The sequence below is a fragment of the Bombina bombina genome, chromosome 1, assembly GCF_027579735.1.
Source record: "Bombina bombina isolate aBomBom1 chromosome 1, aBomBom1.pri, whole genome shotgun sequence".
NCBI lineage: Eukaryota > Metazoa > Chordata > Amphibia > Anura > Bombinatoridae > Bombina > Bombina bombina.
Genome location: NC_069499.1, coordinates 598,657,004 through 598,674,181, shown reverse-complemented (window position 1 = coordinate 598,674,181; position 17,178 = coordinate 598,657,004). Strand labels below are relative to the sequence as shown.

The 17,178-nt window shown below is 40.1% G+C and overlaps 1 protein-coding gene across 2 annotated transcripts in view; it reads right to left on the bottom strand.

The window, feature by feature from the left end:
- The window catches only part of AIFM1 (apoptosis inducing factor mitochondria associated 1), a 94,559-nt gene that overhangs the window by 18,556 nt on the left and 58,825 nt on the right, over positions 1 to 17,178 (bottom strand). For both annotated transcript variants that reach the window (XM_053698923.1, XM_053698924.1), the window contains 2 exons: positions 1,541 to 1,681; positions 282 to 424 (listed from right to left, as the gene is read on the bottom strand). In XM_053698923.1, the coding sequence (XP_053554898.1) occupies positions 282 to 424; positions 1,541 to 1,681 (284 nt within the window). The remainder of the gene's footprint in view (positions 1 to 281; positions 425 to 1,540; positions 1,682 to 17,178) is intronic.

Sequence of the window (17,178 nt, the reverse complement as noted above, 5' to 3'; positions counted from 1 at the left end):
GGGGCAGTATAATGCTTTCTAATATTATAACATTTTATGCTACCCAAAGCAAAAATTAATTGTATAATTTAACATAAATTTATTTAATGATAATTTGTGCAATAAACATTTTTAATATTAGCTCATTTAAAATTGTAGCCAGGTGGTCAGTTAAATCAGCTGGATGGTGCACCCGCTAAAAAAGGTCCTTGGGAGAACACTGCATTTTTTACATGTTGAGTTAAACTGTAGTGCATAAATTCCTAAACAGTATGTGATATCGGTTTTAAAAGTGATTTTACCAAAACATGGACTGATGCCAGTAAGGTTTTGCTGCTCCTGCCATGTTTTCTCCTGCAAGTCTACCGCTTACAACAGCGTGATCATGGTGCTCCACTCTCCTCCTTCCAAGCCTAATGTCATAGAAACATGCTGCATCTCCAGCCTGTCACATACAAAATTAATGTCTTAGAAAAACACATTATCTTCATCGCACAATAATAAAAAATGCATTTCAGTGGTATGTCATAGTATTATTATTATCAGTTATTTGTAGAGCGACAAAAGATTCTGCAGCGCTATAAACATAGGCATGGTATGCAGGTAACATTTATAGGGATCAAATGGGTATAGGGCCCTGCCGAGAGTTGCAGTCAGCCCTTATGAGGGTGATCTATAAACAGCTAGGCTCATAGGCTTACTTGCTAAGGGGGTTCAAGGGGATTGCAAAGGAGGAGAGGCACTGAGGTTACAAAAGGTTAGCGTACATTGTATGCATCTCTGAACAAAAGAGTCTTTAGGGAGCTCTTATAACATTCAAAACTAGGGGAGAGTCTTGTGGAGCGAGGCAGGGTGTCCACAAGATCGGGGTTAGTCTGGAGAAGTCCTGTAGATGGGAATGTGAGGAGGTAACAAGAGAGGAGGAGGTTGTGAGCAGAGCGAAAGGGGACAGGAGTGAGAGTATATGGAGACAAGGTCTGAGATATACAGGGGAGCAGTGCAGTTGAGGGCCTTGAATGTCAGAGTAAGAATTTTGTGTTTAATTTTGGAGGCTAGAGGAAGCCAAAAGGGATTGGCAGAGGGGGTGCAGCAAATAGTGACGTGTAAAGAAGCTGAGCCTGGCAGAGGCATTCATTATGGATTGTAAAAGAGCTAGACGGCAGCTAGGGAGACCAGAGAGGATGGAGTTGCAGTAATCAAGATGGGAAAGGATGAGAGAGTGGATTCAAATCTTAGTTGTGTCTTGTGTAATGAAATGTTGAATTTTAGAGATGTTTTTAAGATGGAAGCAGTAGGAATTAGCCAAAGACTGAATGTGAGGAGTGAAAGAAAGATCTGAGTCAAGTGTAACCCCAAGACATCGGGCATAGGGGTAATGATGGAGTTATCAACAGTTATAGAAAAATGGGGGTGGAGATAAGCGGCTCAGTTTTGGAGAGATTTAGCTTAAGGTAGTGAGAGGACATCCAGGATGAGATATGAGAAAGACAGTTAGTGACACGGCTAAATAGAAGCGCTCACATACAGTAGGTAACAGTGACTTAATTTGTAACATACTCACCACCCACACATTGTTGCGTGCTTGAAGCTCTGCATTGACCCTATAACCCCCAAAGTCTCCATCAAGCTCCAGTCCAGCTGATTTAGCTAGTTCTGTGTTGGGCTCCAGACCAACAGCTGCTACAATGTGATCTGTCTGCACCTGTAGCAATCAGATAGACAAACAAACAGAAAAAAGGGAACACTTACCATGTCACCAGCCTGAATCTCAATCAGGGTATATTTTACGTTTACACTACGGAGATATATGCTCTAACAGAAAGAAACCACCAAGTCACTCTAAATTGTGATAGCTATTAAATTTCTAAACAGAATTAAAAATATATATTTTTAAAGTGTGCTCAGAAAGTTGAGAAACCTCAGTTTCAAGCTTAAAGTGATAGTAAACTCTCCCCATGGGATAAACAGATTCAGAATGTTAGCGATATTTTAGATGGAGTTTAATTCATCAATGTAATGAAGATATGCTATAACTTACTTTGTAATCTAGATATGAAATTTAAATAACCCGGCTGCCCACTTCCAAACTGTTCTTTTTTGTGAGCTAATGGTTTGAGCTGTTCTCCAATTAGCGCCCTAGCTGCCAAAAAAGTACTATATGGCTAGAGTGCTGATTGGATTAGTTTTAAAGTGGGCGGCCGGAGTGCAGGGTATTTGAATTTCATATCTATATTAAAAACATAATTTATGTAAGAACTTACCTGATAAATTCATTTCTTTCATATTAACAAGAGTCCATGAGCTAGTGACGTATGGGATATACATTCCTACCAGGAGGGGCAAAGTTTCCCAAACCTTAAAATGCCTATAAATACACCCCTCACCACACCCACAAATCAGTTTAACGAATAGCCAAGAAGTGGGGTGATAAGAAAAAAGTGCGAAGCATATAAAATAAGGAATTGGAATAATTGTGCTTTATACAAAAAAATCATAACCACCACAAAAAAGGGTGGGCCTCATGGACTCTTGTTAATATGAAAGAAATGAATTTATCAGGTAAGTTCTTACATAAATTATGTTTTCTTTCATGTAATTAACAAGAGTCCATGAGCTAGTGACGTATGGGATAATGAATACCCAAGATGTGGATCTTTCCACACAAGAGTCACTAGAGAGGGAGGGATAAAATAAAGACAGCCAATTCCTGCTGAAAATAATAATCCACACCCAAAATAAAGTTTAATGAAAAACATAAGCAGAAGATTCAAACCGAAACCACTGCCTGAAGTACCTTTCTACCAAAAACTGCTTCAGAAGAAGAGAATACATCAAAATGGTAGAATTTAGTAAAAGTATGCAAAGAGGACCAAGTCGCTGCTTTGCAAATCTGATCAACTGAAGCTTCATTCCTAAACGCCCAGGAAGTAGAAACTGACCTAGTAGAATGAGCTGTAATCCTCTGAGGCGGAGTCTTACCCGATTTAACATAGGCAAGATGAATTAAAGATTTCAACCAGGATGCCAAAGAAATGGCAGAAGCCTTCTGGCCTTTTCTAGAACCAGAAAAGATGACAAATAGACTAGAAGTCTTTCGGAAAGATTTAGTAGCTTCAACATAATATTTCAAAGCTCTAACAACATCCAAAGAATGTAACGATTTCTCCTTAGAATTCTTAGGATTAGGACATAATGAAGGAACCACGATTTCTCTACTAATGTTGTTGGAATTCACAACCTTAGGTAAAAATTCAAAAGAAGTTCGCAACACCGCCTTATCCTGATGAAAAATCAGAAAAGGAGACTCACAAGAAAGAGCAGATAATTCAGAAACTCTTCTGGCAGAAGAGATGGCCAAAAGGAACAAAACTTTCCAAGAAAGCAATTTAATGTCCAATGAATGCATAGGTTCAAACGGAGGAGCTTGAAGAGCTCCCAGAACCAAATTCAAACTCCATGGAGGAGAAATTGACTTAATGACAGGTTTTATACGAACCAAAGCTTGTACAAAACAATGAATATCAGGAAGAATAGCAATCTTTCTGTGAAAAAGAACAGAAAGAGCAGAGATTTGTCCTTTCAAGGAACTTGCGGACAAACCCTTATCTAAACCATCCTGAAGAAATTGTAATATTCTCGGAATTCTAAAAGAATACCAAGAAAAATGATGAGTAAGACACCAAGAAATATAAGTCTTCCAGACTCTATAATATATCTCTCTAGATACAGATTTACGAGCCTGTAACATAGTATCAATCACAGAGTCAGAGAAACAAACCTCTTTGACTAAGAATCAAGCGTTCAATCTCCATACCTTTAAGTTTAAGGATTTCAGATCCGGATGGAAAAAAGGACCTTGCGACAGAAGGTCTGGTCTTAACGGAAGAGTCCATGGTTGGCAAGATGCCATCCGGACAAGATCCGCATACCAAAACCTGTGAGGCCATGCCGGAGCTATTAGCAGAACAAACGAGCATTCCCTCAGAATCTTGGAGATTACTCTTGGAAGAAGAACTAGAGGCGGAAAGATATAGGCAGGATGATACTTCCAAGGAAGTGATAATGCATCCACTGCCTCCGCCTGAGGATCCCGGGATCTGGACAGATACCTGGGAAGTTTCTTGTTTAGATGAGAGGCCATCAGATCTATCTCTGGAAGCCCCCACATTTGAACAATCTGAAGAAATACCTCTGGGTGAAGAGACCATTCGCCCGGATGCAACGTTTGGCGACTGAGATAATCCGCTTCCCAATTGTCTACACCTGGGATATGAACCGCAGAGATTAGACAGGAGCTGGATTCCGCCCAAACCAAAATTCGAGATACTTCTTTCATAGCCAGAGGACTGTGAGTCCCTCCTTGATGATTGATGTATGCCACAGTTGTGACATTGTCTGTCTGAAAACAAATGAACGATTCTCTCTTCAGAAGAGGCCAAAACTGAAGAGCTCTGAAAATTGCACGGAGTTCCAAAATATTGATCGGTAATCTCACCTCCTGAGATTCCCAAACTCCCTGTGCCGTCAGAGATCCCCACACAGCTCCCCAACCTGTGAGACTTGCATCTGTTGAAATTACAGTCCAGGTCGGAAGAACAAAAGAAGCCCCCTGAATTAAACGATGGTGATCTGTCCACCACGTTAGAGAGTGTCGAACAATCGGTTTTAAAGATATTAATTGAGATATCTTCGTGTAATCCCTGCACCATTGGTTCAGCATACAGAGCTGAAGAGGTCGCATGTGAAAACGAGCAAAGGGGATCGCGTCCGATGCAGCAGTCATAAGACCTAGAATTTCCATGCATAAGGCTACCGAAGGGAATGATTGTGACTGAAGGTTTCGACAAGCTGTAATCAATTTTAGACGTCTCTTGTCTGTTAAAGACAGAGTCATGGACACTGAATCTATCTGGAAACCCAGAAAGGTTACCCTTGTTTGAGGAATCAAAGAACTTTTTGGTAAATTGATCCTCCAACCATGATCTTGAAGAAACAACACAAGTCGATTCGTATGAGACTCTGCTAAATGTAAAGACTGAGCAAGTACCAAGATATCGTCCAAATAAGGAAATACCACAATACCCAGTTCTCTGATTACAGACAGAAGGGCACCGAGAATCTTTGTGAAAATTCTTGGAGCTGTAGCAAGGCCAAACGGTAGAGCCACAAATTGGTAATGCTTGTCTAGAAAAGAGAATCTCAGGAACTGAAAATGATCTGGATGAATCGGAATATGCAGATATGCATCCTGTAAATCTATTGTGGACATATAATTCCCTTGCTGAACAAAAGGCAATATAGTCCTTACAGTTACCATCTTGAACGTTGGTATCCTTACATAACGATTCAATAATTTTAGATCCAGAACTGGTCTGAAGGAATTCTCCTTCTTTGGTACAATGAAGAGATTTGAATAAAACCCCATCCCCTGTTCCGGAACTGGAACTGGCATAATTACTCCAGCCAACTCTAGATCTGAAACACAATTCAGAAATGCTTGAGCTTTCACTGGATTTACTGGGACACGGGAAAGAAAAAATCTCTTTGCAGGAGGTCTCATCTTGAAACCAATTCTGTACCCTTCTGAAACAATGCTCTGAATCCAAAGATTGTGAACAGAATTGATCCAAATTTCTTTGAAAAAACGTAACCTGCCCCCTACCAGCTGAACTGGAATGAGGGCCGTACCTTCATGTAAACTTAGAAGCAGGCTTTGCCTTTCTAGCAGGCTTGGATTTATTCCAGACTGGAGATGGTTTCCAAACTGAAACTGCTCCTGAGGACGAAGGATCAGGCTTTTGTTCTTTGTTGAAACGAAAGGAACGAAAACGATTGTTAGCCCTGTTTTTACCTTTAGATTTTTTATCCTGTGGTAAAAAAGTTCCTTTCCCACCAGTAACAGTTGAAATAATAGAATCCAACTGAGAACCAAATAATTTGTTTCCCTGGAAAGAAATGGAAAGTAGAGTTGATTTAGAAGCCATATCAGCATTCCAAGTCTTAAGCCATAAAGCTCTTCTGGCTAAGATAGCTAGAGACATAAACCTAACATCAACTCTAATAATATCAAAAATGGCATCACAGATAAAATTATTAGCATGCTGAAGAAGAATAATAATATCATGAGAATCACGATTTGCTACTTGTTGCGCTAGGGTTTCCAACCAAAAAGTTGAAGCTGCAGCAACATCAGCCAATGATATAGCAGGTCTAAGAAGATTACCTGAACACAGATAAGCTTTTCTTAGAAAGGATTCAATTTTTCTATCTAAAGGATCCTTAAACGAGGTACCATCTGACGTAGGAATGGTAGTACGTTTAGCAAGGGTAGAAATAGCCCCATCAACTTTAGGGATTTTGTCCCAAAATTCTAACCTGTCAGGTGGAACAGGATATAATTGCTTAAAACGTTTAGAAGGAGTAAATGAATTACCCAATTTATCCCATTCTTTGGAAATCACTACAGAAATTGCATTAGGAACAGGAAAAACTTCTGGAATAACCGCAGGAGCTTTAAAAACCTTATCCAAACGTATAGAATTAGTATCAAGAGGACTAGAATCCTCTATTTCTAAAGCAATTAGTACTTCTTTAAGTAAAGAGCGAATAAATTCCATCTTAAATAAATATGAAGATTTATCAGCATCAATCTCTGAGATAGAATCCTCTGAACCAGAAGAGTCCAAAGAATCAGAATGATGGTGTTCATTTAAAAATTCATCTGTAGAGAGAGAAGATTTAAAAGACTTTTTACGTTTACTAGAAGGAGAAATAACAGACAAAGCCTTCTTTATGGATTCAGAAACAAAATCTCTTATGTTATCAGGAACATTCTGCACCTTAGATGTTGAGGGAACTGCAACAGGCAATGGTACATTACTAAAGGAAATATTATCTGCTTTAACAAGTTTGTCATGACAATTATTACAAACAACAGCTGGAGGAATAGCTACCAAAAATTTACAGCAGATACACTTAGCTTTGGTAGATCCAGCAGGCAGTGATTTTCCTGTAGTATCTTCTGGCTCAGATGCAACGTGAGACATCTTGCAATATGTAAGAGAAAAAACAACATATAAAGCAAAATAGATCAAATTCCTTATAAGACAGTTTCAGGAATGGGAAAGAATGCCAAATATCAAGCTTCTAGCAACCAGAAGCAAATGAAAAATGAGACTGAAATAATGTGGAGACAAAAGCGACGCCCATATTTTTTAGCGCCAAATAAGACGCCCACATTATTTGGCGCCTAAATGCTTTTGGCGCCAAAAATGACGCCACATCCGGAACGCCGACATTTTTGGCGCAAAATAACGTCAAAAAATGACGTAACTTCCGGCGACACGTATGACGCAGGAAACGGAAAAGAATTTTTGCGCCAAAAAAGTCCGCGCCAAGAATGACGCAATAAAATGAAGCATTTTCAGCCCCCGCGAGCCTAACAGCCCACAGGGAAAAAAGTCAAATTTTTGAGGTAAGAAAAATATGATAATTCAATGCATAATCCCAAATATGAAACTGACTGTCTGAAAATAAGGAAAGTTGAACATTCTGAGTCAAGGCAAATAAATGTTTGAATACATATATTTAGAACTTTATAAATAAAGTGCCCAACCATAGCTTAGAGTGTCACAGAAAATAAGACTTACTTACCCCAGGACACTCATCTACATGTTTGTAGAAAGCCAAACCAGTACTGAAACGAGAATCAGTAGAGGTAATGGTAAATATAAGAGTATATCGTCGATCTGAAAAGGGAGGTAAGAGATGAATCTCTACGACCGATAACAGAGAACCTTATGAAATAGACCCCGTAGAAGGAGATCACTGCATTCAATAGGCAATACTCTCTTCACATCCCTCTGACATTCACTGCACGCTGAGAGGAAAACCGGGCTCCAACTTGCTGCGGAGCGCATATCAACGTAGAATCTAGCACAAACTTACTTCACCACCTCCCTTGGAGGCAAAGTTTGTAAAACTGATTTGTGGGTGTGGTGAGGGGTGTATTTATAGGCATTTTAAGGTTTGGGAAACTTTGCCCCTCCTGGTAGGAATGTATATCCCATACGTCACTAGCTCATGGACTCTTGTTAATTACATGAAAGAAAGTAAGATATAACGCATCTTCATTGTTTTGATACCACTTATTTTAAAATATTATTAAAAAATTGTCAAACTTCTAAGACATTAGGTTTTTTTGGGATTACTTGCAGGGGGCCATGGGAAGGTGATAGTACAGTGGTTTTTCACTCCAGTACAGAAAGCACCCCTCCCCATACATGTAGGGATGTTCGTATCGAGGGGGTTATCCTTCCCAATTTCCTTTCCATTCACCCACTCTTTTCACACATAACTTCTTATTGTTTCTTTTCTCAGTCATCCATTTAGTCCCCATCTTCACATTTTATACTCTACAATCATGATTCTCAGAGTTAACAGATACTTTGCACCTTGTACTCTTATGTTTGCCTCATTCCCTGTTATCAGACACATGTACTCTGAACAAGTGACACACTCCATTCAGTAAAAAAAACATTTGTTTCTCAAAATCCTGTTAATCAGCATATATAAAAACAGAATTTATGCTTACCTGATAAATTACTTTCTCCAACGGTGTGTCCGGTCCACAGCGTCATCCTTACTTATGGGATATTCTCTTCCCCAACAGGAAATGGCAAAGAGCCCAGCAAAGCTGGTCACATGATCCCTCCTAGGCTCCGCCTACCCCAGTCATTCGACCGACGTAAAGGAGGAATATGCATAGGAGAAATCATATGATACCGTGGTGACTGTAGTTAGAGAAAATAATTCATCAGACCTGATTAAAAAAAACCAGGGCGGGCCGTGGACCGGACACACCATTGGAGAAAGTAATTTATCAGGTAAGCATAAATTCTGTTTTCTCCAACATAGGTGTGTCCGGTCCACGGCGTCATCCTTACTTATGGGAACCAATACCAAAGCTTTAGGACACGGATGATGGGAGGGAGCAAATCAGGTCACCTAGATGGAAGGCACCACGGCTTGCAAAACCTTTCTCCCAAAAATAGCCTCAGAAGAAGCAAAAGTATCAAATTTGTAAAATTTGGTAAAAGTGTGCAGTGAAGACCAAGTCACTGCCTTACATATCTGATCAACAGAAGCCTCGTTCTTGAAGGCCCATGTGGAAGCCACAGCCCTAGTGGAGTGAGCTGAGATTCTTTCAGGAGGCTGCCGTCCGGCAGTCTCATAAGCCAATCGGATGATGCTTTTAAGCCAAAAAGAGAGAGAGGTAGAAGTTGCTTTTTGACCTCTCCTTTTACCAGAATAAACAACAAACAAAGAAGATGTTTGTCTGAAATCCTTTGTAGCCTCTAAATAGAATTTTAGAGCACGAACTACATCCAAATTGTGTAACAAACGTTCCTTCTTCTTTGAAACTGGATTCGGACACAAAGAAGGCACAACTATCTCCTGGTTAATGTTTTTGTTAGAAACAACTTTCGGAAGAAAACCAGGTTTAGTACGCAAAACCACCTTATCTGCATGGAACACCAGATAAGGAGGAGAACACTGCAGAGCAGATAACTCTGAAACTCTTCTAGCAGAAGAAATTGCAACCAAAAACAAAACTTTCCAAGATAGTAACTTAATATCTACGGAATGTAAGGGTTCAAACGGAACCCCTTGAAGAACTGAAAGAACTAAATTGAGACTCCAAGGAGGAGTCAAAGGTTTGTAAACAGGCTTGATTCTAACCAGAGCCTGAACAAAAGCTTGAACATCTGGCACAGCCGCCAGTTTTTTGTGAAGTAAAACAGATAAAGCAGAAATCTGTCCCTTCAAAGAACTTGCAGATAATCCTTTCTCCAAACCCTCCTGTAGAAAGGATAGAACCTTAGGAATTTTATCTTGTTCCATGGGAATCCTTTAGATTCACACCAACAAATATATTTTTTCCATATTTTATGGTAAATTTTCCTAGTTACAGGCTTTCTAGCCTGAACAAGAGTATCAATGACAGAATCTGAAAACCCACGCTTTGATAAAATCAAGCGTTCAATCTCCAAGCAGTCAGTTGGAGTGAAGCCAGATTCGGATGTTCGAATGGACCTTGAACAAGAAGGTCCTGTCTCAAAGGTAGCTTCCATGGTGGAGCCGATGACATATTCACCAGGTCTGCATACCAAGTTCTGCGTGGCCACGCAGGAGCTATCAAGATCACCGAAGCCCTCTCCTGATTGATCCTGGCTACCAGCCTGGGAATGAGAGGGAACGGTGGGAATACATAAGCTAGGTTGAAGGTCCAAGGCGCTATCAGTGCATCTACTAGAGTCGCCCTGGGATCCCTGGATCTGGACCCGTAGCAAGGAACCTTGAAATTCTGACGAGACGCCATCAGGTCCATGTCTGGAATGCCCCATAATTGAGTTATTTGGGCAAAGATTTCCGGATGGAGTTCCCACTCCCCCGGATGGAAAGTCTGACGACTCAGAAAATCCGCTTCCCAATTTTCCACTCCTGGGATGTGGATTGCAGACAAGTGGCAGGAGTGATTCTCCGCCCATTGAATTATTTTGGTCACTTCCTCCATCGCCAGGGAACTCCTTGTTCCCCCCTGATGGTTGATATATGCAACAGTCGTCATGTTGTCTGATTGAAACCTTATGAATTTGGCCTTTGCTAGTTGAGGCCAAGCTTTGAGAGCATTGAATATCGCTCGCAGTTCCAGAATGTTTATCGGGAGAAGAGATTCTTCCCGAGACCATAGACCCTGAGCTTTCAGGGGTTCCCAGACCGCGCCCCAGCCCACCAGACTGGCGTCGGTCGTGACAATGACCCACTCTGGTCTGCGGAAGCTCATTCCCTGTGACAGGTTGTCCAGGTTCAGCCACCAACGGAGTGAATCTCTGGTTCTTTGATCTACTTGGATCGTCGGAGACAAGTCTGTATAATCCCCATTCCACTGTCTGAGCATGCACAGTTGTAATGGTCTTAGATGAATTCGTGCAAAAGGAACTATGTCCATTGCCGCAACCATCAAACCTATTACTTCCATGCACTGCGCTATGGAAGGAAGAAGAACAGAATGAAGTACTTGACAAGAGCTTAGGAGTTTTGATTTTCTGGCCTCTGTCAGAAAAATCTTCATTTCTAAGGAGTCTATTATTGTTCCCAAGAAGGGAACTCTTGTTGACGGGACAGAGAACTTTTTTCTATGTTCACTTTCCACCCGTGAGATCTGAGAAAGGCTAGGACAATGTCCGTATGAGCCTTTGCTTTTGACAGAGACGACGCTTGAATCAGTATGTCGTCCAAGTAAGGTACTACTGCAATGCCCCTTGGTCTTAGCACCGCTAGAAGGGACCCTAGTACCTTTGTGAAAATCCTTGGAGCAGTGGCTAATCCGAACGGAAGTGCCACAAACTGGTAATGCTTGTCCAGAAAGGCGAACCTTAGGAACCGATGATGTTCCTTGTGGATAGGAATATGTAGATACGCATCCTTTAAATCCACCGTGGTCATGAATTGACCTTCCTGGATGGTAGGAAGAATTGTTCGAATGGTTTCCATCTTGAACGATGGAACCCTGAGAAATTTGTTTAGAATCTTGAGATCTAAAATTGGTCTGAATGTTCCTTCTTTTTTGGGAACTATGAACAGATTGGAGTAAAACCCCATCCCTTGTTCTCCTAATGGAACAGGATGAATCACTCCCATTCTTAACAGGTCTTCTACACAATGTAAGAATGCCTGTCTTTTTATTTGGTTTGAAGACAATTGAGACCTGTGGAACCTCCCCCTTGGGGGTAGTTCTTTGAATTCCAGGAGATAACCTTGAGAAACTATTTCTAGCGCCCAAGGATCCTGAACATCTCTTGCCCAAGCCTGAGCAAAGAGAGAGAGTCTGCCCCCCACCAGATCCGGTCCCGGATCGGGGGCCAACACTTCATGCTGTTTTAGTAGCAGTGGCAGGTTTCTTGGCCTGCTTACCCTTGTTCCAGCCTTGTATCGGTCTCCAGGCTGGTTTGGTTTGAGAACTATTACCCTCTTGCTTAGAGGTTGTAGAATTTGAGGCTGGTCCGTTTCTACGAAAGGGCCGAAAATTTGGCTTATTTTTAGCCTTAAAAGACCTATCCTGAGGAAGGGCGTGGCCCTTTCCCCCAGTGATGTCTGAAATAATCTCTTTCAAGTCAGGGCCAAACAGCGTTTTACCTTTGAAAGGGATGTTAAGCAATTTGTTCTTGGAGGACACATCCGCTGACCAAGACTTTAGCCAAAGCGCTCTGCGCGCCACAATAGCAAAACCTGAATTTTTCGCCGCTAATCTAGCTAATTGCAAAGTGGCGTCTAAGATAAAAGAGTTAGCCAATTTAAGTGCTTGAACTCTGTCCATAACCTCCTCATACGAAGAGTCTTTATTGAGCGACTTTTCTAGTTCTTCGAACCAGAAACACGCTGCTGTAGTGACAGGAACAATGCATGAAATTGGTTGTAGAAGGTAACCTTGCTGAACAAACATCTTTTTAAGCAAACCCTCTAATTTTTTTATCCATAGGATCTTTGAAAGCACAACTATCTTCTATAGGGATAGTAGTGCGTTTGTTTAGAGTAGAAACCGCCCCCTCGACCTTGGGGACTGTCTGCCATAAGTCCTTTCTGGGGTCGACCATAGGAAATAATTTTTTAAATATAGGGGGAGGAACAAAAGGTATGCCGGGCCTTTCCCATTCCTTATTTACAATGTCCGCCACCCGCTTGGGTATAGGAAAAGCATCGGGGGGCACCGGGACCTCTAGGAACTTGTCCATCTTACATAACTTCTCTGGAATGACCAAATTGTCACAATCATCCAGAGTAGATAACACCTCCTTAAGCAGAGTGCGGAGATGTTCTAATTTAAATTTAAAAGTAATAATATCAGGTTCAGCTTGTTGAGAAATTTTTCCTGAATCTGAAATTTCTCCCTCAGACAAAACCTCCCTCCTGGCCCCTTCAGATTGGTGTGAGGGTATGTCAGAACCATTATCATCAGCGTCCTCATGCTCTTCAGTATCTAAAACAGAGCAATCGCGCTTTCTCTGATAAGTGGGCATTTTGGACAAAATGTTTTTAATAGAATTATCCATTACAGCCGTTAATTGTTGCATAGTACGAAGGATTGGCGCACTAGATGTACTAGGGGCCTCTTGTGTGGGCAAGACTGGTGTAGACACAGAAGGGGATGATGCAGTACCATGCTTACTCCCCTCGCTTGAGGAATCATTTTGGGCAACATCATTATCAGTGGCATCATTGTCCCTACTTTGTTTGGACACTATGTCACATTCATCACATATATTTAAATGGGGAGGAACCTTGGCTTCCAAACATACAGAACATCGTCTATCTGATGGTTCAGACATGTTAACAGGCATAAACTTGATAACAAAGCACAAAAAACGTTTTAAAATAAAACCGTTACTGTCACTTTAAATTTTAAACTGAACACACTTTATTACTGAATATGTGAAAAAGTATGAAGGAATTGTTCAAAATTCACCAAAATTTCACCACAGTGTCTTAAAGCCTTAAAAGTATTGCACACCAAATTTGAAAGCTTTAACTCTTAAAATAACGGAACCGGAGCCGTTTTTACATTTAACCCCTATACAGTCCCTGGTATCTGCTTTGCTGAGACCCAACCAAGCCCAGAGGGGAATACGATACCAAATGACGCCTTCAATAAGCTTTTTCAGTGGTTCTTAGCTTCTCACACATGCATCTGCATGCCTTGCTTTCCAAAAACAACTGCGCATTAGTGGCGCGAAAATGAGGCTCTGCCTATGACTAGAAAAGGCCCCCAGTGAAAAAGGTGTCCAATACAGTGCCTGCCGTTTTTTTAATACATCCCCAAGATTAAAAGAACTATTTATAGTTATAATCCACTAAATATACTTATAAAGTAATCGTTTTAGCCCAGAAAAATGTCTACCAGTCTTTAAAGCCCTTGTGAAGCCCTTTATTCTTATACTAAACTAAGAAAATGGCTTACCGGTTCCCATAGGGAAAATGACAGCTTCCAGCATTACCAAGTCTTGTTGGAAATGTGTCATACCTCAAGCAGCCAAAGTCTGCCCACTGTTTCCCCCAACTGAAGTTAATTCATCTCAACAGTCCTGTGTGGAAACAGCCATCGATTTTAGTAACGGTTGCTAAAATCATTTTCCTCTTACAAACAGAAATCTTCATCTCTTTTCTGTTTCAGAGTAAATAGTACATACCAGCACTATTTTAAAATAACAAACTCTTGATTGAAGAATAAAAACTACATTTAAACACCAAAAAACTCTTAGCCATCTCCGTGGAGATGTTGCCTGTGCAACGGCAAAGAGAATGACTGGGGTAGGCGGAGCCTAGGAGGGATCATGTGACCAGCTTTGCTGGGCTCTTTGCCATTTCCTGTTGGGGAAGAGAATATCCCATAAGTAAGGATGACGCCGTGGACCGGACACACCTATGTTGGAGAAAATTGATATTATTTCAGTCTTCGCGAAGAAGATACCTCCTCCTTGAACTACCACAGTCATAAATATAGTGGTTAGGTATGTAGAGATCAAGAGCTTGCAAAAGGTTGTAGAACTGAAACGTGTTGATCTGAAATTTGGGTGCAATCGGCATCCGTAGTTTGTCAGGTCTGAGTGATCTGATCAGTCAAGTGTCGGGTCTGAGTGATCTGAGCAGTCAGAAAGGGTGATTTGAACAATCTAACTCACTCCAGATATAGCCTACTTCACTAGTGTAGTCTTCTCACAAGTGACTACACCATAAGTTTTTTTTTTTAAAAAGGCTCTGTTGCCGATACGCGTTGATCCGCCCTACAGCTACTAACATTCAAATTTGGCACCCAGGACCGCTGTCTCTAACAGGAGGTTTGAAATAAGAAATCCCTGTTAGTCATTGTACAGCGACAGGAGCCGTGTATTGAAAAAAACTTCAAGGAATGAGTGCGAGCACTTAATTTAAACAAGGAGACCCTCTGATTGGTCAAAAAAGGATCCACGTGACCCTACTGCCGAACTGGCAAGCTGACTTACTAAAACGCTGACTGAGAAAGTAAGACTACACGAAGGAGCGTTTTCCACATAAAGGTACTGTGTCACTTCTCAATTTGGGAACATTTAAAGGAACCACAAAAAGGAAAGATTGTGGGTAAATACTCGCTAGAAAAAGCCCTCTGATTAATGACAAGCTTGCAACAGTGTGTTTAATAAGACACGCGCCACTTTGAAACATTTGTAACAGACTATGAATACATAAAAGGCTTACCACTGTTTTCACTATTGGTTCAAACTGGTGTGTGAAAGCTAACTACATTTATTATTCTAAAGTTGTTAATCGTTACTGTAACAACATCTGCTTTTACTATTTTTTACTTCATTGTATTCTCACTTCTTCATCGTCCTTGTATTATTAGCTATTGGAGTCTTTTTTAAATTTTATTCGAATTGTACTTTAACTGTTTTTATAACACCGGTGTTATCAATTTTTATTTTTAAAATGTAATTGTTGTTTATGATATTACTGTCACTCTTTTTAATGTCTGTAAGGTATTTTAATCTCCCAGTATAAATGCATTTAATAAATTAATATATTATATTAATCTGCAAACTATCTCCTTTTCTCATTTTTAGAAATTATCCCTATTTGCACTTTAAACTTAATATCTGTGAGGAATCCCCAGTTCCTAGTATAAATCAATTCAAAATAAATTTAACCCAACTTTATCTTTTTTTCACTATAAGAATTATCATCCCTAACGCACGTATACTATATTCACAGAAGTTTCACCTGGTGACATAAAGTCACCTGTAATTTGGACTGCTCTAACATTATTTACACCTTTTTACTTTCACGATCGAATACATATTTTGTATACAAAATTTATGGTCTAAAAAACTTAATACAAATATCTGGATTGTCTAAATATCCACGTTCAAAAGTACCAATTAAACTAGCACTATTCCATACACATATAACTACACATTATTAATCCAATTTACACTTGGATTAGTCACTACACACGGATTGTTGACACCCATTTTACCCCCAACACAAACCAGGAGAGATTAGCTTGTTTTAAATTCCATTAACACTCCCACTAAGTATTTTGCTATACAGCACACACTAAATTTTCACTGAAAAAATAGATTATCACTTAACTATCACAGTTTGAACCTTCCTTAAGATTTATCATTGTCATCTTTTTCCTCAACTACAAATATAAACTAATGCAAAGATCTTGAGTGATATACATATCCAGATTGCAGTTAGCGCCCCTTCCTACCCTACTACCACTTCTTGATCTGAGCAGTCAAGTGGCGGCAGTTTTTTCCTCCATAATTAAGCTAAGCGGCTGACATTTGGAGTGCGAGGCGGAATGCCCCAGGTGATCCAGCCAAAGAAAGGGGATTGATGAGACATCACAAAACTACGCTGCCTACTTGAGGCACTTCCTAAGTTTACAGTGTGTGATGTTTTTTACAGAACTCCTCACTAGACTGAGTATTAAATCTCACAGACTGCTGAGACTCCCAAACTTCCAATGAGGTGTTAAACAAGTTTTATTGCCGTTGAAACATTGTGCAATATTGTTTGAATGTTTTTATTTATTTGTATCTTTTTTTATGTGTGATGCATAGGATATGCTTATATTAAAGAGACAGTCTACTCCAGAATTGTTATTGTTTAAAAAGATAGATAATCCCTTTATTACCCATTCCCCAGTTTTGCATAACCAACACGGTTATGTTAATACACTTTTTACCTCTGTGATTACCTTCTAAGTCTTTGCAGACTGTCCCCTTATTTAAGTTCTTTTGACAGACATATATTTAGCCAATCACTGCCCTCTCATCTGTAACTCCATGGGTGTGGTCACAATGTTATCTGTATGGCACACATGAAACAACGCTCTCTAGCTGTGAAAAACTGCCAAATGCATTGAAATAAAGGGCTTAGAAATTAGCAAACAACAAAGAATACCAAGAGAAGAAAGCAAATTTGATGATAAAAGTGAATTGGAAAAGGTGTTTAAAATTGCGCTCCCTATCTGAATCATGAAAGTTTAATTTTGACTAGACTGTTGCTTTAAATATTGTTACCACTTAACCTTCTGCTTATTACCATTAAGCTTGAAACTGACATTTTTCAACTTTTTGAGCGTACGTTATAAAT